General features: G+C 49.0%; 1 protein-coding gene across 2 annotated transcripts; it reads right to left on the reverse strand.

The window, feature by feature from the left end:
* Nucleotides 1-448: 448 nt before the first annotated feature.
* Nucleotides 449-22,067, reverse strand: Dipk1c (divergent protein kinase domain 1C). 2 transcript variants are annotated; one of them, XM_052155970.1, is made up of 4 exons: nucleotides 21,879-22,067; nucleotides 10,044-10,703; nucleotides 3,291-3,455; nucleotides 449-667 (listed from the first exon to the last, which is right to left on the reverse strand). In XM_052155970.1, exons 1-4 carry the CDS (start codon nucleotides 22,065-22,067, stop codon nucleotides 449-451), a joined length of 1,233 nt encoding a protein of 410 aa, XP_052011930.1. The 2 variants fall into 2 exon arrangements, with proteins under 2 accessions (XP_052011930.1, XP_052011931.1); XM_052155971.1 differs by lacking the exon at nucleotides 3,291-3,455.
* Nucleotides 22,068-22,345: the final 278 nt, after the last annotated feature.

Raw genomic sequence — 22,345 nt, forward strand, 5'->3', positions numbered from 1 at the left:
TATATACAATATACATTCATATAGACAAACTGACTCATACTCTCATTGGTGCACACATATGCACACAATTATTTGCAAGCATATTCATTTGTATGTCCACAGTGTTAGCTTGCTAGTGGCTAACAAGGAAGAGCAGCCGCTTCTTGACTCTAATGGCAAGGTTATGTGTACAGTCCTCAGAGGGTTGCCTACTGGCAACTCTAATGAAACTCCTCTCTTTGGTCACTGCTGAGGCAGTGACAGGCCAGAGGTCACCACGAAACCAGATCGAAACAAGCTGGGCAGGAGCAAGAGAGGTTCATGTCACAGTCACAGAAGGGGGGTTCAGCTGTACACCTCAGAAGAGCACGCCAAAGGCTCTGACAGCTCATTTGCATAGCAACTATAGAAGGAGTCACTTAAAGGTCACTTCCTCTGTCCACTCCTGATGACAAAGGCAAGAGAGAGGCTACTTCTCCGCCTCCTGCAGTTCTTTCAGAGTGGCCTGCAAGAGCCATCGAAGCTTCCAGAACACACTGGAGGAGGCTGTCCAGGAATTCCCTGAGGGGCTCCCGTCCTGAGCACACTCCTGGACGGCCTGCTGTAGCTGCAGCCAAAGCTGCGGGGAAATGGCCGGGCTCCCGTGTGTGGAGGAGAACCAGTGTCGGAATATTTTATCACAGATGACCTAAGGGTAGGATGGAGGAGTGAGAGGTTAATTCATGGAAGCAACTCATTCTTGACATCTCCTTGGTCTCCTTGAGGAAGCTGTACAGAGAGTGTCTAGAAAGATATACCATGGTTCCAGTCCTCTACAGCAGAGTCACAGGCAGGGGCTGCTGAGTAACAAGTCAGCCCCAACCCTGAGCTCCCCTGAGGGGCCACGGCTCCTCTGAACCCCAGCCTGTGGTGGAGCTGTTAAGAGGTGTGAGTGAGTTAGGTCATTGGCATGTGCCTTGCAAGGGATGCTGGGATGGAGCTCTCTTCCTCTCTCTCACTTCCCTGCCGCATTGACATAAACAGTTCTTCTTTGCCATACACCCCAGCCAGGAGGCTGTGCCCCACCACTGGCCCCACAGCAAAGGATCAGGATGGCCACAGACTGACCCCAAACTTCCCTCATTATAAGCTGTTCATCTCAGGTGTGTTGTCACAGCAAATGAACTCTAACACACAAAGCACATCTGCCTTTCCAACAAAATACTGTCGAGTAAACACGAGAGCATGTTACAAATGCTGACCTTTTCCATTTAGTGCTTTATATTATATCCCAAAGAAAGATCATTTTCACTTCTGGAGCTGTATTCAAAGACAGTAGTCAGGCACAGGGATGAGTGTGTCCACATCCACTCTGCAGCCACAACATAACATCACCATAAGGGTGGACACACTCCTCTGAGTCCCTAAAGCTTCAACTGGCACTTAATAGCATCTTAATGACTATTCCCAATTGACAAAAGCATATTATTGTTGAGTTTTAATTAACATCACTTAATTATGTCTTTAAATGATGAGATGAGATATGAGATAATTTCCTAAATCCTTCCTCAATCATTTGTATTTGTCGTCTGGGTCTCATCACCCCTGCCCTCTCCTGACAGTTTTCTTTGGCTCAAGGTTCCCCTTGCTTCTCAGTGAATCTGTAAGAAGTGTGTGTGTGTGTGTTTGTGTGTATATGTGTATATCTGTATATATGTGTGTATACATGTAATATGTGCATCTGTGTACGCATGTATGTATATGTATTTGTGTATGCATGGCATGTGTGTGCATGTACTATGTGTATGTGTGTGTGCATACATGTTTGTGTCTACATGCATGTTTATGTAGGTCAGAGGACAACTTGCAGGAGTGGTTCTCTCCACTATGTGAGTTCTAGAAATCACAACCAAGGTGTTGAGTTTGGCCAGAGACTTAATCCACAGAGCCATTTTTGACAGTCCTTAGTTTCTCTTAATGCAAAGACTTATGGATGATATCAGAGATGATGCAGACTCTGTTAAAAAAAAAATCTTCTCTGCATGGCTTAAGGACAGCAGAATCATGCCAGGCAGTGATGACACACACCTGTAATCCCAGCACTCTGGGAGGCAGAGGCAGGCGGATTTCTGAGTTCGAGGCCAGCCTGGTCTACAGAGTGAGTTCCAGGACAGCCAGGGCTATACAGAGAAACCCTGTCTCGAAAAAACCAAATCCAAAAAACCAAAAAACCACCCCCCCCCCAAAAAAGACAGCAGAATCACAAGCCCATCAAGGGGTAGCTCCCACGGAAGGCGCTGAGATGGCACCCCGAAAGCCTGCATCATTGATTAGCCTTCTCGAAGATGAAACATCCAATGACCATGGCACTTGACACAGAAGTCTGTGGATCCTGTGTGGCAGAGCCCCCAGGGCCGCCCCATGGACAGCTCTGTGGATCTGTGTGGTAGAGCCCGTGCTGCCTGGCCTCGGCCGGGGCCGCCCCATGGACAGCTCTGTGGATCTGTGTGGTAGAGCCCGTGCTGCCTGGCCTCGGCCGGGGCCGCCCCATGGACAGCTCTGTGCATCTGTGTGGTAGAGCCCGTGCTGCCTGGCCTCGGCTGGGCCGCCCCATGGACAGCTCTCTTGCATAGGACTCTCCTTCATGACAGGAAAGTCCTGCACTGTGCTTTCCTGAGCGCCTGCCTTGAGCGCTTCAGCTCAGGCTTCCCATCAGACCCTATGTGTAAAGCTCCCGGGAGGATGGACTGGAGAGAGGTGTGGCTGGGAAAGCAAACTGAATGACAGAATTACTAGGGAGAAGTTACAGGGTAAAGGGACTTAGCGCTCACTCTTTCTCCCTGTGTGAGAATGGCCAGGGAGGCAGACACTTGCAGAAAGAATGGATCGCCTTAGGTATGAGGACACGTTGGCCGAGAACATGCCTCCTTATGGACCACTAACTTTAGCGGAGCTGATCCGGCTGGCGAGGCGAGTGTCCCCTTCCTTACAGCATTCCGAGTGCTTCCTGCTTTCTGTTCTAAGTGGCCAACTTCCTGGAGACAAAGACTATTCTTCAGCCAAGGGCTTGCAAGTAAGTGCATTCCCCTGCTAGAATCTCCAAACGAACTCTCAGAAGCAGCCTCAGAGCTTCAGGAAAGAGAGGTAAGCCCGCAGGGGCTGCGTTGGAACTGCTCCACCCACCCGACCCCACTGAGTCTCTTAGGCACCACCACCACCCGGGTAGTAAGAAACAAAGTGTGGTGAACAGCTCCCCCCCTGCCCCCAGGATGCAATGAACCCAGAGGCACACCGACACAAACGTCACATCCCCAGCTCCCCGGGCTGTTCACCTGCAGGTTACTGTTGACGCGCTGGGCTCCACATTTGTTCACTCGCAGATCACACTTGGAGAAACAGTCGAAGAAATTGCAGTCTTCATCTCCTGTGCAGTTTTGCTCAAGGATTTCCCTCATTTTAGGCTCAAAAAAGGCCATGTCTACGTCAATAGCTACCACCTGAAATCAAAACAGCACGGAGAGCCAGCCATCAGATCAGAGCGTGGGCCCTGCAGGAGAACTCACTGCTCCTTTTCCTGTCCTGAGGTCAGTAGGTCACAGGTGACTGGAGAAGGGGTCATCACGGGGTGAACCACCAAATCCCGGTCAGGGGGAAATGCCAGGCTCATGACCTTGCTTCCCCAGGGCATTTACAAGTGCCTCCTTTGACCCAAGCTATTATCATAGATTATGTCCTAAAGTTTTACCATAAAAAAGCTCTTTCATGTAACTAACTCAAGGATGGGGACTGTAGCCAGCCATATAATTTTCATCTTTGGATCTTTTCTGAACTTTAAAAGTGAAATATGTACAATACCTTAAAATTAATTTCTCTGTTCCTTTTTTTTTTTTTTTTTTTTTGGATTTGGTTTTTCGAGACATGGTTTCTCTGTATAGCCCTGGCTGTCCTGGAACTCACTCTGTAGACCAGGCTGGCCTCGAACTCAGAAATCCACCTGCCTCTGCCTCCTAGAGTGCTGGGATTACAAGCGTGTGCCACCTCCACCCAGCTTTCTCTTGCTTTTTTAAAGTTAACTTTTATTTGTACTTACGTACGTACGTGTGTGTGTGTGTGTGTGTGTGTGTGTGTTTGTGTGCAAGCATGCCACATGTGCGCAAATGCTTATGAGGCTGAAAGAGGATGTTGGTGCTCCTGAGGCTGGGTGACAGGTGGCTGTGAGCTTTCCGACCTAGGTTTTTCCCTAGCCACTGAGCCATCTCTCCAGCCCGCGCCTTCCATTTTTTTCTTGACTGTCTATGACATTTGTCAACATAAGCAACAGAAATAATCTTTTTCTTCTGTTTTCCAAAGAATCCTGATCCTTGAGAATCAAAGTGCTGGCAGGGTGAGATGCGTGTGCAGGTGAAATACAGGTTCATTGTTAGAGGTCAGGGGAAGGGGAAGGTTTTAACGGCAAAAATAAGGGAGCGGCAGAGAAGAAAGCTTGGTTACTAAAGTGTGCTTGAAGAACTGAGTTCAATCCCCAAAACCCATGTTAAAAGAAAAAAGGGGGGAGAAAAAAAGAAATGATGGTAATTCCAGACCTGTAGAAACAAAAACAATAGATCCCTAGGGTTTGCGAGTTAACCAGCCTAATGCACTTGGTGAGCTCCAGGCTAGTAGGAAGTCCTGCCAAAACAGTAGTAGTAGTAGTAATATAGTAATAATACATTATTATTGTGTTGTTATTGTTATTATTTAAAGGTGAACAGCTCCTGCGGAATAACTCTGGCCTCCACACATACACAGGCAGGCACACTCACGCACACGAGTGTGAACAACCCAGTACATGAGGCAAAAGTGAGACTAACACCAGAGGTTTTGAAACAAGAGTCCTTGGTCACAGTGATTGACAAGCTGGGCGGTGGTAGCACACGCTTGTAATCCCAGCACATGGGAGGCAGAGGCAGGTGGATTTCTGAGTTCAAGGCCAGCCTGGTCTACAGTGAGTTCCAGGACAGCCAGGGCTACACAGAGAAACCCCGTCTCAAAAAAAAAAAAAAAGAAAGAAAAAGAAAAAAAGAGAAAGGAAAGGAAAGAAAAAGAAAAAAAGAGAAAGGAAAGAAAAAGAAAAAAAGAGAAAGGAAAGGAAAGGAAAGGAAAGGAAAGGAAAGGAAAGGAAAGGAAAGGAAAGGAAAGGAAAACACAATGATTGTCAATTATGGCATCTGTCCAAGGGTCAATGAACAGTAACCCCCGGGGTGGATGTTCTTGTGTCCTCACAGAAGTGTCTTCTTCGAGGCTGTGGTGGCTTCTGTGAAAGCCAGTAGATTCGACAGAGTCCATGTGACGCTCACTCTCAGGGTTCAGGAACAGAGCCTCCCTTCCTCCCCACCCTCACCCTACTCCCCCCCCCCCACCTTGTTTATGTTTGCTGTGAGAATTCCATTTTGACTCTGCTAAGTTTCGCATTTCCTCACAGCTATCCGGGTGAGGATTTCAAATGCTGTGGGAGATACATAATTGAGCCCCAAGACTATGAATAGTCACGGGCTGCTGTCCATGGCACATCTGGCACCACATCAACACACTGACCAGATGGGCTGTGGGGAAATGGCTCTGAAATTAGGATCAGCATAAAAAAGCCCTGAGCCAAGGGCATCAACCACTAATTCCACTGTCAGGGTAAGAACTTGAAGACTGCCGGAATTTCAGATTTATCCTTCTGGCTTTCAACCAAACAGGCTTCAAAACCAGAAAAAAGAATAACTTATAAATTATGCAGATTTTCCTCCACCACCTGCATACAAAAAAAAAAGTGAGCTCAAATTTGCAAGAATCTAGAGTCTGCCCAAGTCCAACAGCTGATAGCTTTGAGATAAGAAGTCGTTTCAAACTGTGACATCTTTGATGGAAGTGACTTCTCACAAGTCCCCACAGGCCACGGTGAAAATGCCAGTCCTCCTCCCCCAGCCGGGAGCATCTCAGAGGGTCATGGTGTCATTTGGGGGCGTGCTCCTCATTTCTACCTTTGTTTCTTCTCTTCACTCAGGGCCAAGGGGATTATCAGTAAAACAGCAGAAGGGACTTAAACTATTTTAAAACCTGCAGAACAATGAGAGTAAAGTGTCAAGAACCTCTTTCATGATCTTTGCCTAATAATGAACTCAGTCCAAGCAAATCGGCCATTGCTGTCCGTTTGTTTTGAGGGAGTTAATTTTTTCGGGTTTTTTAAATTATATCTTTATTTAGTCATTGACATATGTTCCAAGCATCTTGATCATACCTACCCCATCTCCCTTCCTATGTCCCCCACACACCAGCTGACATCACACCCCCCAGATGTATCCCCTTCACACACACACACACACACACACCAACATATCCTCTTCCTACACACACACACACACACACACACACAAAACAACATGTCCTCTTCCTACACACACACACACACATACACAACATGTCCTCTTCCTACACACACACACACACACCATGTCCTCTTCTTACACACACACACCAACATATCCTCTTCCTACACACACACACACACCATGTCCTCTTCTTACACACACACACACATATACACACCAACATATCCCCTTCACACACACACACACACACACACCATGTCCTCTTCTTACACACACACCCCCCTCAACATGTCCCCTTCCCACGTCCCCACACACATCTGCCAATATGTCCCCTTACCATCTCCTGTCCCCTCTTTTTCTTGTTATTTTCAGGGAACCCAGACACATCACAGAAGCCAGGTAAGCATTTTGCCAGTGAGCCACACCCCAATCCTAATTAAAAGTGGGTGTTTTGCTGATTTTTTTTTTTCCTTTTGAGATGCTGAGGGTTGACTCCAGGACTTTACTCATGCCAGGTATGATTCTATGCCTGAGTTACATCCCAAGCCTATACAATCTATCAATCTCTCCTGTCTTGTTATTTGGTCAAAATTAAGAACTGATCTTGTTGCTTAGCTTGGTGTTTAACCAAGTTAACTGGAGAGCGAGCAGGAGAGTGGGCTCAGCAGGTGAGAGCACTGTTGCTCTTGAGAGGATCCAGGCTTGGCTCCCGGGACCCACACAGTGGCTCACAGCCATCCAGAGCTTCATTTCCAGGGAATCTGATGCTGTCTTCTGACATCTATAGGCGCCAGATACACACATGGTTCACATACACACAGGCAGGCAAAACACTCATACATAAAATAAAGTAGATCAAAAAATATTTTAAGCCAGGTGGTAGTGGCACGTGCCTTTAACCCCAGCACTTGGGAGGCAAAGGCAGGAGGTTCTCTGAGTTCAAAGCCAGCGTAGTCTACAGATCGACTTCTATCTTGAACTTCCTCCCCAGAACCCTTGCCAAAAAACAAACAAAACAAAGCAAACAAAAAACAACAACAAAAAATACCCCAGATTTTAAGTGGTACATAGACATACCTCAGGCAAAGCAACCATACACATAAAACAATCAAATAGTTTTTCACTTTTTAAATGACTGAGAGGTGTGCCAATGAACCTGTCTTGATCATTTGTTGTGGGGCAAGGACCATCCTCCCTTGCTTCCTGGCACTGTCTGCAGACTCTGTGCCCCTGCTCATAGCACTGCTCCTCTCAGCCCCCAGTGAGAGATTCATTTTTAATTTATACTGCATAGCCTAGAATAAATTGCAGCGCCTGTGTGCCTAAAATAAGAACAGCAGCAAAACAAACGGGAGCACCTTCACAGCCTTTCTCAGCATCAGGAGAATCACAGAACTTATCCTGTACAACGTGGCATAGTAGCGTCTGCTGCTTGGGGATCACCTTTCTTTTCCGAGCTGTTCATTTGCACATACTTCATAAATCCCGAAGGCCTGCTCTGGGAGACTTGGAATCTTCTGTTCCTGTGCCTCATCTATAACAAGCCCTCCCTCTCTTCAGGGCAGGAGTCAGCCAGGGGTCAAAACTAGAGCCCACCTTTTGAAAGCAGGAAATGCAATGGTTCTTAAAGATCCCGTCGAAGGTGCCTTGTTTGTCAGTGTGTGTGTGTGTGTGTGTGTGTGTGTGTGTGTGTATGTTGTTTGAGACAGGATCTCATCATGTATCCCAGGCTGGCCTTGAAATCACCACCCTCCTGCTTAGTCTGAGTATTGGATTGGCTCACAGTTGGTGCCTTGTTCTTGTCCAAAGTCTAAGATTCAGTAGGTCTGAGGTGCAGTATGAAATTTTACATTGCTGGGCTGATAAGAAGGATGACCAGGTAAGGGCATTTGTCACCAAACCTAAGGACCTGAATCCAAACTACATGGCATTGAGGACAGAACTGATTTCCACAGATCGACATCCAACCTCTCTGCATATGCTGTGACATTTATGCCCCCCATGCAGAATAAATAAGTATATGTAACAAAAATTAGAATTTGTATTGGCAGCAAGCTCTGTAATATACCTTCAGGAAAGAGCCGACTCCTGGTAATAGTGTGTACCTCGTGAGCTCCTCCGTCTCTCCACTATGATCACAAACAGCCCTGATGTCTCTCATGCAGGCAGTCACAGCTGCTGAGAGCTCAAGGGGACAACGGCTAACTATGTCAAGCCCAGAGGGCAAGATTCCACATTACCACATTCCTAAGACTGTGATTATATCCCATCTCAGGTGGCTCTGTCATCCGTGAGTCATAGTGGCTATATCCATACCTCAAGTGACTTTTTAGAAGTGGAAGGCAACTGCCTGCCTTTCTCCTGTGTGATTCTGCTCACTACACTGGGAAGCCTTAGCTAGAGTGGCAACCAGCCCCAAAACAGCAGCTGGTAGGATATTATATTAGGAGGCTTCTTCCGAGAGATGTTAGTGGACTCACAGCAACGTGTAATACAGGACTGAGCTCCACCCCCAGCTTCCTGCCCAGTGTGCCCACACTGCTAGAGCCCCCAGAACTACCTCCACAGCCATCTTTTCCCATTTAAAGCTGCCCGCTGGGTCTTTAGCCCCTCCAGGGCACCCACAGACTGGCATTGGGGGCACCCAGTGAGAGCAAGGGCAGCAGTTTGATTACATACAATACTGATGGCAAATTTAGTTTCCTAGATTCCATGCTGCTTTTAAAAGGCTGTGTCAATCCAGTGCAGCCTGCCCTGAAGTCCCATGGCCCAGCGATAACTTGCTGTTATTAATAATTATAACAGTAACTCAATGTCCTGACCAGGCTGGAGATTCCTCTGCCGTGAGCCAATCCCCACAGTGAGCAATCTGGTCTGAGTAGCACCTGCAGCATAAGAACAAAGCAGCTGCAGGCCTGAGGGCCAAAGTTCAACCCTCCCCACTGCCCACCCTGCGTGTGTGACATCACAGGCCTCCTGCCACCTCTGGGTGGCTCAACACCCGACCATGAAGGCAATGAGACCAGGGGTAGGAAACACAGCAGGAACCTGACACACCAGTTTTAGCCAAGAAAGGAGGGGGTCGGATACTATCTTATAAAACACACAGGTCTCTCTGTCACTTTTTATCCACTACAGTGTATCTCTGAGGCAGCTGCGTAGCCCTGGAGTTGAGGATGAAGGGTGCCTTCCATTGGCCAGAGCTGCAGGGTCAGACTTTCCTTCTGTGCTAGCAGGCACCAGAACTTCGCCTGTCTCTCTAGATGTCTTCCGTGCAAACTTGAAACTGACTAGAATCTCTCCAGAAGAGTACTGCTGGCTGGCAACGACTCTTCTCAGCATACAGTGCTGTGGCCACAGACTGTCTGGCCTGGAAGAACAGCTGCACCACCTGCAGCCCAGGAGGTCCGCCCTCAGCGGACCACAGACCCTGTAGCAGCACTAACTAACCGGAACTGCCCTCAAGGAAGAGAACCATCTCCTCCGCCCCTGCCTGACTCTGCCTCCTGTGGTTTTCTTCACTGGACTGGACCTCTGCTCTAGGAGCCCAAGATGCGTTTGTTTAAATCCTTGTGTCAACCTGGCAAGGAAATGGTCTGGAACGGGAATCACCGAGAACCACAAGGCTGCCCAAAGTTGCACCAGCTTCCTTCCGGAAGCCAAGAACTTACTTCCTCCCACACAGACCCGAATCTCTTACCACAAGCATGACAGCCTGCTTCCACTCACCGTGAAGTCCCTCTTGATGGCGAAGTTCTCAGGTTTGACATCGCAGAGGTGGAGGCGGTGGGAAAAGTCACTGTCGAAATGGCTCACCATGTCCAGGAAGCTGAGGGCAATGTGGCTAATAGCCTGGGCTTGGCCAGCGTCATCCAGTGGGAAGAGAGCCTTGTGGTGAGGGCTACCAGCAGCCAAGTACTCCACTGCATAAAAGTGACCACAGGATCCCAGCACGGGTAGGATGTGGCGGCTCAGATCTGGAAGCAGGCTGAAGTACACATATTCCTCCTGTTGGAGCAGTGACCACGCACTGGCCAGCTGTTGCCGCCAGCCAGGGCCCTGCCTGGCGGGCCACAGCGGGGCTATGCTGTTGTTGGGCAGCTCCAGCCCTAGCGTGTTCTTGACCTCCCCAGCCACCATGAGGAGCAGCTCAGCCTCAGGGATTCCCGGAGCACCTGGCCCTGCCTCCTCCTCCAGCAGAGTGAGGGGCGGGAAGCTGGAGAAGGCCTCCCTCTTGGATTTGAGAACAACGGTCTGGCCGCGCCACTGGGCCTGCAGCACCTTCTTCCCACGCTCGTAATACAGGCAGCGTTGGTACAGCAGCTCCCCGGCCACACAAAGGTCCTCGCACAGGGCGCCCGTGAGCCAGCCACCGCGGTAGTCCCGGCACTGGAACACAGGGAACAGAGGGTCATGGCAGGGCAGGCTAGGGGACAAGGGACTTTGTAATTAGCTGAGGTGCAAAAATTCCCATAAGAATGTGGGAGGCCACCCGAGAGGTGGGTTCGGGTGCTCATCTCAACCTGTGAGTTCCCCAGCCATATTTAATCAATATGGAAACATTGATTAAATATTGCATCTGCACAGATCATGAGCACTGTTTCACAAGCCGTCACATCTCTATTATACAGTATAGTAAGTACCTCCATTGTAGTGCTATCAAAGGAAACGCAGAGGTGATTCAAAGCAAAGGGAAAGGTGTACACTATGTAGACACTAGGCTGTGGAGAAGGGATCGAAACCTTTGGGTTGATTTTCGTTATCCAGGGAGGTTACAGAACTGATCCCATGCATATACTGATGGACAACCCTAATTTGGTGAGAATCTCATCAGGATTATGTCACTTAGTCTAGCTGGGCACATGACCTTCAAAACCACACATCCAGAGTCAAAAGTTTATTTTCTGCAGTAGAGCTGGCTGCACCTGAGAACATCTGAACCCTGGAAGAACAGACCCAGGTACAACACTCATCTTTGACTCCACATTGGAGGCTTTTCCAGAGACTCTTAACATTCCCATTCCAGAACAGTCAGTTAGGTTGGATGAGGCCTCGGACCTTCATCTGCCCCTCCGCGTGACCACGACACTGTCCCTTCCAAACACACTTGTCTTTGCTATTTTCAAACATGAGGTCCTTACGTTCCTGAAGCCCTCAGGATGTCGGATAGCATGCCTCCTGGCGCACACTGTGGACAGGCGCAGGGTGCAGTGTCTCGTGACACTCTGGAAGCATGGAGACAGTCAGCAATTGTAGCAGCAGTGAAGAAAGCACAGAAGCCTTAGATGGGGTGTCACTTCTAAACACCATGGGGCTCCAGGATAGAGCCACTCAGGGGGAGGGGAATCTGGTGACTGTCCCTACCGTGCCAGAGATCCCTAGGAAGACTGTCCTGGTGTGGGGTAAGCGAGAAATTCTATAATTTCATTTTCACTCTTTCCCATGAGGCCTAAATCTCTGGATTTGTGTGTATCACAAGATGAGCACACTTTCTAAGACCACACAAGTGAACCCCTCCCTAGCAGCAAATACAGGCCCTGTTCTCTCCAAAAACACCCGCAACACATGAACCCACATTTGTTTCACCTTACTCCTTACATGGCCCTAAGACAGGAAAAAAATCCCAGTGTCTTCTCACCCTGTTTTGCCCATTGTAAAATGCCTGGATGACAGAACATGGAGACCGTTAAAACTGACTTAGAAAAATTAATCTAAAGGAGGAGTTATAATGACTGTTCTCTTTCCTTTAATGTGATCAATTGACTCAATCATGGAGTGGTCTAGAAGTAAATCCAATATTGGAGATTCCAGTTATGAAGATGGCTACTAATCTTTATCAGCCAGCTGAGCTAATTTAGAATACAGTCCTCATCTTTCTGAGAAGTAACAGTCGCTGTAGATTCTCAAAGCCACTTCTCCCACACTGGGAAGTCAGGCGCTGTGTCTGAAAGTTGCTAATTTGCAACTGAATTGGATACAAAGTAATCCTGTTCTGCTTCTAACTCTTGACCTTGTATCTTAAGCAGACTGCTTGTCTGCACCCAGGATTGACAATTGTCAATCACCTGGACTGAAAACTGACATGTCGGTTAAAGACACTTGCAGACTGTTTGGCAACAAATCTACTCTCCGGCATCAAAACCTACACAAGTGGATTGCCTTTCAGGAGCCACATAGAGTTCAGATCTATGTGTGTCTGCTTACAAGCTGACATGGGCACTGGTCACTGCAAGGGGAGGACCGTGTTTTCTGCCTCTGAGTCCCCTGTGAAGCAAACCTGGTTGCATAGAGGTTGGTGTTTAAAAGCACTCCTTAAAATAACAACAAGAAAGCCTAGATCCTCTCCTCCATAAAAAGACACCATAAAATATTTAGGAGGATCAGGTAAATACTTCCACTCCCTGGTTAATACCCACTGTCCTTTGATGAATGACTGTCCACTTGGTCGGTACCTCCTCATCTTAAAACTAATAAAAAGGGAGGAGATGTAGAGAGTCGTATTGGGGTGCTATGCCACCTGGCAGAAACTTGACATTGACCAAGATTAAGTTCCTTTCCCAGCCTTTGAGCTGTAACTCCTGTGTTAGCCATAATCCCAGCCTCCACCTAGAATGGAGTGCTCAGACCAGGGTGAAGCCCATTGTTCTCCAAAGACCTGCAGTTTTCTGAGAGGCACTAACCACCTAACACTAGACACCTGCGGAGCAAGTGAACCGGTTTCCATCCTTTGGGGGAAGGGTTCCCACCCCCATCCCCCACCCCACTCCCTGCCTATATATATTTGGAAATTTGTCTTGGCTCCATGCTTCTCCTGCCACTCCATTCTATCCCAGCTTTCCTTCCAGGTAACCCAGTAACCCGGTCGACATAACTGTGGGCAGTTACATCCACTGAGGACACTCTGCAGTGTGGCGCACTAAACAAACCACTGGACTAAAAACCATAAGCCTGCAGTCTGACTGCTGGGCTGCAATCTCAGCATGCCTCCGACCTGGTCAGGGCCTCCTATTCCTCCTCTTTATCTTAGCTGTTTAGTCTTCTTTGCACAGTGGCAGTGTCTACACAGCCCCATGAGACACACATGAGGGAAGTACAAAGGATGCCCAGGGCCAGGCTAACGGATGACCTTTGAACCACGATCAGATCTGTCAGCATGTTCTTTGCAGAGGCAGGCAGGGAGTTTCACACTAGTCAGGTTTATTGTTCCTGAGTTGATTATAAGATGTGCCTTAAAGACCAAGCAGTGGTGGTGCATGCCTTTAATCCCAGCACTTGGGAGGCAGAGGCAGGCAGATTTCTGAGTTCTGTAGACCACTACAGAGTAAGTTTCAGGACAGCCAGGGCTACATAGAGAAACCCTGTCTCAAAAAACAAAAACAAAAAAGATGTGCCTTAAAGCCAAGAACATAAACTCCTGGTGCTTAGACCCAAATAATTTCAAACCCAAAAGCTGTCTGGACGCCACAGGCTTTCATGTGACTCATTTGGCCACGTGTGGTGTCAAGCAAGACTGAAATGACGGGGCGTTTACAACTGTTGCTTGACTCTGACAATGTACATCTAAGAATTCCTAATCTGCCTGGTGACTGGTGCTGCCCCACATGCAAAATATAATGTACACACCACACTTCCTCTGTACTGTGCAAACATTCCAAACCATGAAGTACTCATAAGAAGTTGTGGACTTTTATGAATACTGAAGAGAGAGTGTTCAAAAGGCCTGTTAACAAAGAACACACCTGTGCTTACTTGAAAGTGGTGCATGGATTGCCTGAGCACTTTAAGATGGAGATTTCACAGTGGTCTCAAAACCTGAAGCCAAGGGTCCAAGCTGCCCCTCCCTCCCCATTGGCTCCTGCGGACAGGTCTCTCCTGTTGTGATGCCCTTTAGATCTCTGTGAAGCAGAGACACTGAGGATCACAGTAGTCAAACACCATGTGACAAACCTCATAGCAGAGCTCTGCAGAAGGAAAGGCGGGACCCAGAGATGGAAAGGTGGCTCAGCCAGCCACCCTCTTGCTCTTATGGAGGATCTGAGTTCAGTTTCCAGAAAACACATAGCACCTCACAGCCATCTGTTCCATTCAAGGAGGGGTCTGACACCCACTTCTGACTCAGACACCAGAAACACACATGGTGCACATAAATAAATGCACTTAAGGCTTCTATACATGAAATAAAATAAAAGTTTAAAATAGGAAAAAAGTGCTGGGCCTGATCTCCCAGCTAGAGAATAGCACTATTCCACTAGTGCTGCTGCTGCTGCTGCTGCTGCTGTTGCTGCTGGTAGTAGTAGTGGTGGTGGTGGTGAGGGTGGTTGTGGTGATGGTGGTTGTGGTGATGGTGGTGGTGGTGGTGATGGTGGTTGTGGTGATGGTGGTGGTGGTGGTGATGGTGGTGGTGGTGGTGGTGGTGGTGATGGTGGTGGTGGTGATGGTGGTGGTGGTGGTGGTGATGGTGGTGGTGGTGGTGGTGATGGTGGTGGTGGTGGTGGTGGTGGTGATGGTGGTGGTGGTGGTGGTGGTGGTGGTGGTGGTGATGGTGGTGGTGGTGGTGGTGATGGTGGTGGTAGTGGTGATGGTGGTGGTGGTGGTGGTGATGGTGGTGGTGGTGATAGTGGTGGTAGTTAGTGATGGTGGTTGTGGTAATGGTGGTGATGGTGGTGGTAGTTAGTGATGGCAGTTGTGGTGATGGTGGTGGTGGCGAAGGGCCGATGGTGGTGGTAGTGTATGTCTGTGCCTGTGCATATGGAGGCCAGAGGTGTCCAGAGTGAGTTTCTCCTTATGTTGCTCTTTACCTTAGTTTTTGAGGCAGGCTCTCTCAATAAACGGGGAACTCACAGCTTTGGCCCCACCCACTGGCCTGTGATTCTAGGCTCTGCCTGTCTCTGCCCTGCCCCCATGCTGGGGTACAGACATACACAGCCATGCCTGACTTTCTTTGAGGAGCTAAGCTCAGGTCCCCAAGCTTGTACAACAAGAACTTCACCTTGTCTGAGACATTTTCCTAACTTCCTTGAGCTGATTTTTATGTCTAAATCAGCAGCCATAAGGAAACTGTATAAACCCACTCAGGTAAAATTGTTGTAAACGACCTTGATTGAAGTTGTGCTTTTGTGCTGCTCTGTGTTCTTGGGACTTGACAGAATGTGGAGGAAATGCTGTCCTTTGACCTTAGCTCTGGGACCCCTTTCCAAGGCACAGGGGCAGGAAGCGAGTGTGGGAAGGTAGTGCCAGTCCCTCCTTGCTCATCCGTCCCGACATGAGAAACAGCCAGTCAGACTTCTCAGAGGCCTTCCCAGAAAGTCCTGGGGAGGGTAGGTACTAAGACAAGCAGTGGGTGAGGAGATGTGGCCATATGATGGTAGGCACATATCATTCATTCATGTTATCCATTGTCTGCATCTGTGTTTCCCCACCTTTGTCTCCTGTTTCCAGTTCCACACCTCTATAATAAACCCTATAGGAAAATGTGACACTTCCTTGGGATCCTTTTAAATTAAACGAGAGAATCTGAGTGTTACCCAAAAGTGCCTGGATCAGTTCCACAAGCATTTCTCTAATGTTGCTGCATTGGTAATTTGAGAATGCTCTTGCACAAGGTGCAGGGCAGAACTGAAAAAAGGAGTGAGTGCCCGAGTGGTGGAGGAGAAGATGGGGCAGCATAATCTCCCAGTGCTGCAAAGCCTGATGCAATCTAAAGAGGCGCTGGGTCGCAAGCTGGGCCCTGGCTGGGCCCCCGGCCAGCCAGAGAGCTGTTCTCCTTTGCTTATGAGTCAAAAGTAAGTGTGAGTAGCAGGTGAAGCTGTCTCTCCTCCTCTAAATGGTGACTGTCACTGCCACAGTCACGAGTTACACCTGCAGATTCCAGAGCCAGCAAATCCCATCAAGACTGCTCTAGAGCAAAGCCTTCCGGTTTAGTCCCCATCTTGACACAAACAGATTAACACTGATAGCTTTTCAAATCAATGCTTTTGTGAGTGAGTACACAAGGGCCCACCTCCCCACTGCAGCTCCCAGGCTGCTCACAGAAGAGATGACAACTGCCCAGGCCTCTCACTAACACCACAGCACAGCATAGACAGGACCAGAACACAACACGGATTGGTTTTGTGTCAGGCTGGGTTTGCCTCTGGGCATGTAGGATGAGGACAATTGTCTAGTGTCACAAGAGACATCACAATGTCCAACAAAGTCAGAGGCACAGTCCATGGCACAATATTCCTGAGCAATGTAAGCTCTCCTCTCCAGCTTCCCAGACCTGGTTATGAGGGGCCAGGGCTTTTTGGTCTGACCCCTGTGCTAACAGTGAAGGGAGCCTGGTCATCGGACAATGAAGCAGAGGGTTGTTCTGTCACAGCAAGCTGTGCAGAGGCCCAGACAAAATTTTTTTTTATTCGATATAATTTTTTATTTACATTTCAAATGATTTCCCCTTTTCTAGCCCCCCACTCCCCGAAAGTCCCATAAGCCCCTTTCTCTTCCCCTGTCCTCCCACCCACCCCTTCCCACTTCCCCGTTCTGGTTTTGCCGAATACTGCTTCACTGAGTCTTTCCAGAACAAGGGGCCACTCCTCCTTTCTTCTTGTACCTCATTTGATGTGTGGATTATGTTTAGGCCCAGACAAAATTATGATGAAGCACAAGTGTCCAGAGACTCAGGGCACTTCAGGATGGAGGACAGTTAAAGCCAGGGCCTGGGGCCAGACTGGAAGAGTCTATCAAAAATACCGTTCCAGGGCTTGGATGATGGTGTAGTAGGTAACGTGTTTGTTGCACAACTATAAGGACCTGAAGGTATGTTAGCACTAGTCTGTAATCTCAGTGCTCCTGTGGCAAGATTGGGGGTGGGAGCACAAACAGGAGCCTCTCCTCTGGTAGACATGGTGGTAAACAACAAAGAGAACCTGTTTTCAAACAAAGTACAAAGTAAGTACAACACCCAAGGTTGCACTCTGATTTCCATATGTGCTCCATAGGATGCATATACACATTCATATGCACACACACACACACACACACACACACACACACACACACGCACCTGCACACACACATACATACACACACTCACACACACACACACACACACTATCACATCCTTCTCACCTTCCCCTCCCCTCCAATTCCTCCCATGTTCCCTTCCCAAATTTATGACCTCTTCTTTCAATAGTATAGTTACAGATATACATAGATATATAGATATATATAATATTGTATATATTATCTATATCACATGTATATACAACATATTATATATATACACATAGATATCACATGTATATACACCCTACTGAGTACATTTGGCATTGCCCATGTGTACCTGTCCAGGGCTGACCATTTGAGACTGGATCACCTAGAAGATTAGTAAGTGTTAAAGAAGCACCAAATTCCTACAGATGAAGCATTCCGACTTCATGCGAATAGTCCTTCTCCAGGAAGCCACACAATGTCTTGCAGAATCTCAGCAAGCATCGTCCCATCATGCAAACTCTCCTCTACAAATGTGGCAAAGATCCTTTGCAGAAAGGGTCTGCTCACTGCTAGGGAATTTTTCTGGGCAGATGCCCAGACTGCTGTGTTCCCTGAAGCCTGTGCAGTTTCTATTAGGACACACACACACACACACACACACACACACACACACACGAAGGGGGAGGGGAGGGGGAGCGAGGGAGAGAGAAAAGAATCTGCCCTGTTTAAAGAAAAAACAACTCCAGAATCTTTAACGAGGCAATAGTGCTAAATTCCATAGCACTTAACTAGTCGGAGGCACTTAAGGTTTCTGAATATTACAATCTGTGGGAAGATTGCTGTGGAGGATGAGGAGTTCCCTAAGCTGATGTCCAGGGTTTACAGTATAGAGGCTTTCAACTCAGGGTCTCTCCTGTCCAGAGTCTTGAATCCTCAAGATATTAACATTATTAAGCAGGACAATGAGCTTAACTGTTCCCATCTGCAAGAACAGCAAATGCTGTAAGAGTTGAGAGGGTTAAGTGAGACAGCACTGCCTGTGCTACTGGGCAGCGTGGACACTGACAGGCCCCGGCAGAGGACTTTTCCAGGTTCTCTACAGTGAGCGGCCTGCAGAAGCCTGAGGAGTGGCTCTTAATGCTCTCCTGCCACTCAGCTCAGCAGAGCCTCAACACAGCTCCACAGAGAAATAAGGCCCTGACAACCTCACAGCCAAGCCAGGAGGCCCCTTCCGAGGACTGGCTGATAAGTCATACAAAAGGAGCAGGAAAATGGGGAATCCAAAGCACCCAGGGCTCGAGGCTTTCAAAACAAGTCAAGCTGGCTTTCTAAGCAACTCCTGTCTTTGCAGATGCTGGAAACTCCTGGGGGTTTGCAGACCCTCACCTAGTTCTTTACCACCTGGTTGCTATATTCTGCAGGTAAGTTTCCCCCACTACCAGCAAAGCCACTGACACTCGGGCCTGGGAACACAGGCTGCCAGCATGGGAGACTCACCAGGACTCTTGGCTCTGCCAGAGAGAACCTCCCTTTGGCTCTAATTTCTTATGTGCACTGGGTACTCAGAATGAAAGCTAATGAGAATCTGGAGGCCAGTCAGAAAAATAACAACCGCTTTTATTATGTAGGATGAAAGCCAGGCAAAATGCAAAGTGCCGGGGAAGCCAGGACACAGAGGCGCGATTCAGAGCCAGTCCTCAGAAGCCACAATGCCCACCTCTGCTTGGCAGCTGCCTGGCTGGAACTGCGTTTTAGTCTGCCCTGATTTAAGGTCTTGGGTAAAGTGAGTCGGGATACTTTCTCAGATTTGCCTCAGCAAATGCAGAATGAAAGTATCAGGAAAGGCCATGTCAAGACCTAAAGAGAGACACTTGCAGGAGTTGAAGATCAACTCACAGAGAGCAGCCACAGCCTCCTGCAGCGGGTCACCTGACACTCCAACAAACTGGGAAAACAGCTTTGGGAATCTGGCAAGAGTTAAGATTGAGAGCTGTAAAAGACAGATCAATCTTTTCAGCTCACTGTCAAACTAAAAATGATCCCATATGGCTGCATTGAAGATGTACTGGTAAAGCTTCTAAACAGAATTGGTTTTAATTTACAGCCTGGAATGCAGAGAAAGTTATGACTACCAATTACTTAAATCCTATCAGGCAATTTAATTTCCATTAGGCTTCTTTCAGCATGACCAAAGGTAAATAAATAAACACTGGGCTTGGCTTCCTATTGTAATCTACGAGATTATATTGTTTGTAAACAGGAGCTGGGTCTTAGTCGAACTACGACAAGTTGTTGTCTTGTCTTAGTCAGCGAACTTTACCAAAACAAAACAGAAATTTATTTGGGGGATTTTTAGATGACTACTGGGGAAATTAATGTTCCCATCCACAAGAAGAGTAAGTGCTTTTAGAGTTTAAATCTTGCAATTTAAAACTTGATGAAACTTCAGTTAAGCAGTAGACAGAACATGTGTGTCCCTGTATCCAGGAAGCAAGTTAACAAGGTGACAACAGCAACATTTAGTTAGGAAACATGCTTTAGTGGCTTAATTTTCCCAATCTCCTTGAAAGACGGAGGGAGGGAGGGAGGGGAGGAGGGGAGGAAGGAAGGAGGGAGGGAGAGGAGAAAGGAGGGGGAGGGGAGGAGAGGAGGAGGGGAGGAAGGAAGAGGGAGGGAGGGGAGGAAAGAAGGAGAGAAGGGGAGGAAAGAAGGAGGGAAGGAGGGGAGGAAAGGAGGGAAGGAGGGGAGAAAGGAGGAAAGGAGAGGAGGAGGGGAAGAAGGAAGGAGAAGAGGAGGGGAGGAAGGAGGGAGGAAGGAGAGGAAAGAAGGAGGGGAAGAGGGGAGAAGGAGGGGAGGGGGGAGGGGAGGAAGGAGGGAAGAGGGAAGAGGGAGGGGAGGAAGGAAGGGAGGAGAGAAGAGGGAGGGGAGGAAGGAAGGGAGGAGGGAAGGAGGGGAAGAAGGAAGGGAGGAGGGAAGGAGGGGAGGAAGGAAGGGAAGAGGGGAGGAAGGGAGGAGGGGAGGAAGGGAGGAGGGGAAGAGGGGAGGAGGGAAGGAGGGGAGGAAAAGAGGAGGGGAAGAGGGGAGGAGGGAAGGAGGGAAGGAGGGGAGGAGGAGAGGATAGGAGAAGGGGAGAAGGGGAGGAGGGGAGGAGGGGAGGAAGGGAGGACGGGAGGAGGGGAGGAGGGGAGGAGGAAGAGGGGAGGAGGGGAGGAAGGGAGGAAGGGAGAATGGGAGGAGGGGAGGAAGGGAGGAGGGGAGGAAGGGAGGAGGGAGGAGGGAGGAGGGGAGGATTAGGAGGAAAAAGGAAGGAGGAGGTTATGGTAGAAGTGATGAAGCAGGAGGAGTGGAAGGGAAATTCTTTAAAAATACTCAATGCTTAATACTTAACCCGTTTCAAAATTCTTACAATCTGAAAACAACAACAAAAAAATGCCTTTTTAAACAAGTGAACTGAACCCCCCCCCCCAAGAGTTTCTTGGAGTTTTCAAACCCAATGCTCAGGTAGTCACGATTTTAGGTCGTGAATTATCACAGTGGGGAGCAAATACAGGCCACTTTCTCCTACTTTCTAGAGGTCGGAGATTTGCCTGCCTGTACTCAAGTCTCTCCCAAGCATGAATTCCTAAGCAGAATCAAGAAAGAAAGAAAGAAAGAAAGAAAGAAAGAAAGAAAGAAAGAAAGAAAGAAAGAAAGAAAGAAAGAAAGAAAGAAAGAAAGAAAGAAAGAAAGAAAGAGAGAGAAAGGAAGGAAGGAAGGAAGGAAGGAAGGAAGGAAGAAAGAAAGAAAGAAAGAAAGAAAGAAAGAAAGAAAGAAAGAAAGAAAGAAAGAAAGAAAGAAAGAAAGAAAGAAAGAAAGAAAGAAAGAAAGAAAAGAGCATTTTACTTGGTAGCGGAAAGGCCAGACCGACCACTCAGCACCTGATGTGATGTTTCTTTGTATCTCCAACAGCCCGGCCAGGTTAAGGAAAATCCTCTGATCTTTTCTCTTTAGGGGACCACAGCAGGGCACGGAACAGGGTCTACCAGGCTGGCTCCTGGGCGCTGGGCTCCTTAGGAGGTGTCTGCCTCGGTTCCTCTAGACCTGAACAGCTAAAGGCCTTGTCTTTAGGTCACCAGGAGGAGGAGCCCAAGCAACAATCAAACAATGAGGTTTGATCAGGTGGTGGGGGTGGGGGGTGATCCGGCAGCCCCGTGGGATCACCGAAGGACGGTGGCTTAAGGGGCGAGATAGCCTAAGGAGTTTTATCCAAACCTGGCCACCTGAACTGAATGTGAGCACCACAGACCAGGAATCGCCCTGCAAACTTTCCGGCATGAATACTGTCCCGGGACTCAAGACTAATTTTGGAGAAAAAGGAGGGATGCCCCGATCGCCCATAGGGAAGTCCCAGCTTTTTGCCTAGTGTTTAATGCGCGCATAGGGACCTCCTCTCCCCTTGGTGGGTGCCCCCCCTCCCAATTCCCTTATCCCAGGATGGAGTGGTCGCTACGATGCTGCAGCATCGCAGGTGACGTGGACACCGAGGACCCGGAGGAGGTGTCTGGGAACCCGACCCGGACGCGCGCTGGGCAATGCGGCGGCGGGACCTACCAGCGCAGCCAGGATGCGCCGGCTCTTCTCGTCCGTGCAGCGCTCGGACAGGACGCTCGGGTGTGCGCGGAGCAGGAGCGCGGCTGCCAGCACCCAGCCGGCGGTCCACGCGGCGAAGGCGAGGAGCGCGCCCCGCCGCCAGCGCCCGCACCGTGCAGACCAGCCCCGCGTGCCCGCCGCCCGCGCCATCGCCAACCCTGAGCTCCGGTCGCCGCTCCGCAGCTCCAGGGGCGGGGAGGGGGAGGGGCGGCGGGAGGGGAAACCAGCCTCGGGGCACCGCGTGGGAGTCCCAGCATGCGTGGGATCCGCTCCCGGCTCTGGGACCTACCCACCCTGGCCACCTTTACACTTTCTTTTCCACTTTTCTTCCCTAAGACTAAGCCTCTCACTTCTCCGCAGGGCCTCGCCACTTCCCTCGTTCCTAGACTGCCGCCCGCTGTCTAACCACTATACTTGCCCCCTCCCAG

The sequence above is a fragment of the Apodemus sylvaticus genome, chromosome 13 (assembly GCF_947179515.1).
Source record: "Apodemus sylvaticus chromosome 13, mApoSyl1.1, whole genome shotgun sequence".
NCBI classification, from domain to species: Eukaryota; Metazoa; Chordata; class Mammalia; order Rodentia; family Muridae; genus Apodemus; species Apodemus sylvaticus.

Coding starts and splice junctions, on each gene's coding strand:
- Dipk1c (XM_052155970.1), bottom strand. CDS start 22,067: ATGGCGCGGGCGGCGGGCACGCGGGGCTGGTCTGCACGGTGCGGGCGC. Junction 10,704..21,878: donor GGCGCATCCTGGCTGCGCTG/GTAGGTCCCGCC, acceptor CCTGTGTTCCAG/TGCCGGGACTACCGCGGTGG. Junction 668..3,290: donor GCGTCAACAGTAACCTGCAG/GTGAACAGCCCG, acceptor TCCTACCCTTAG/GTCATCTGTGATAAAATATT.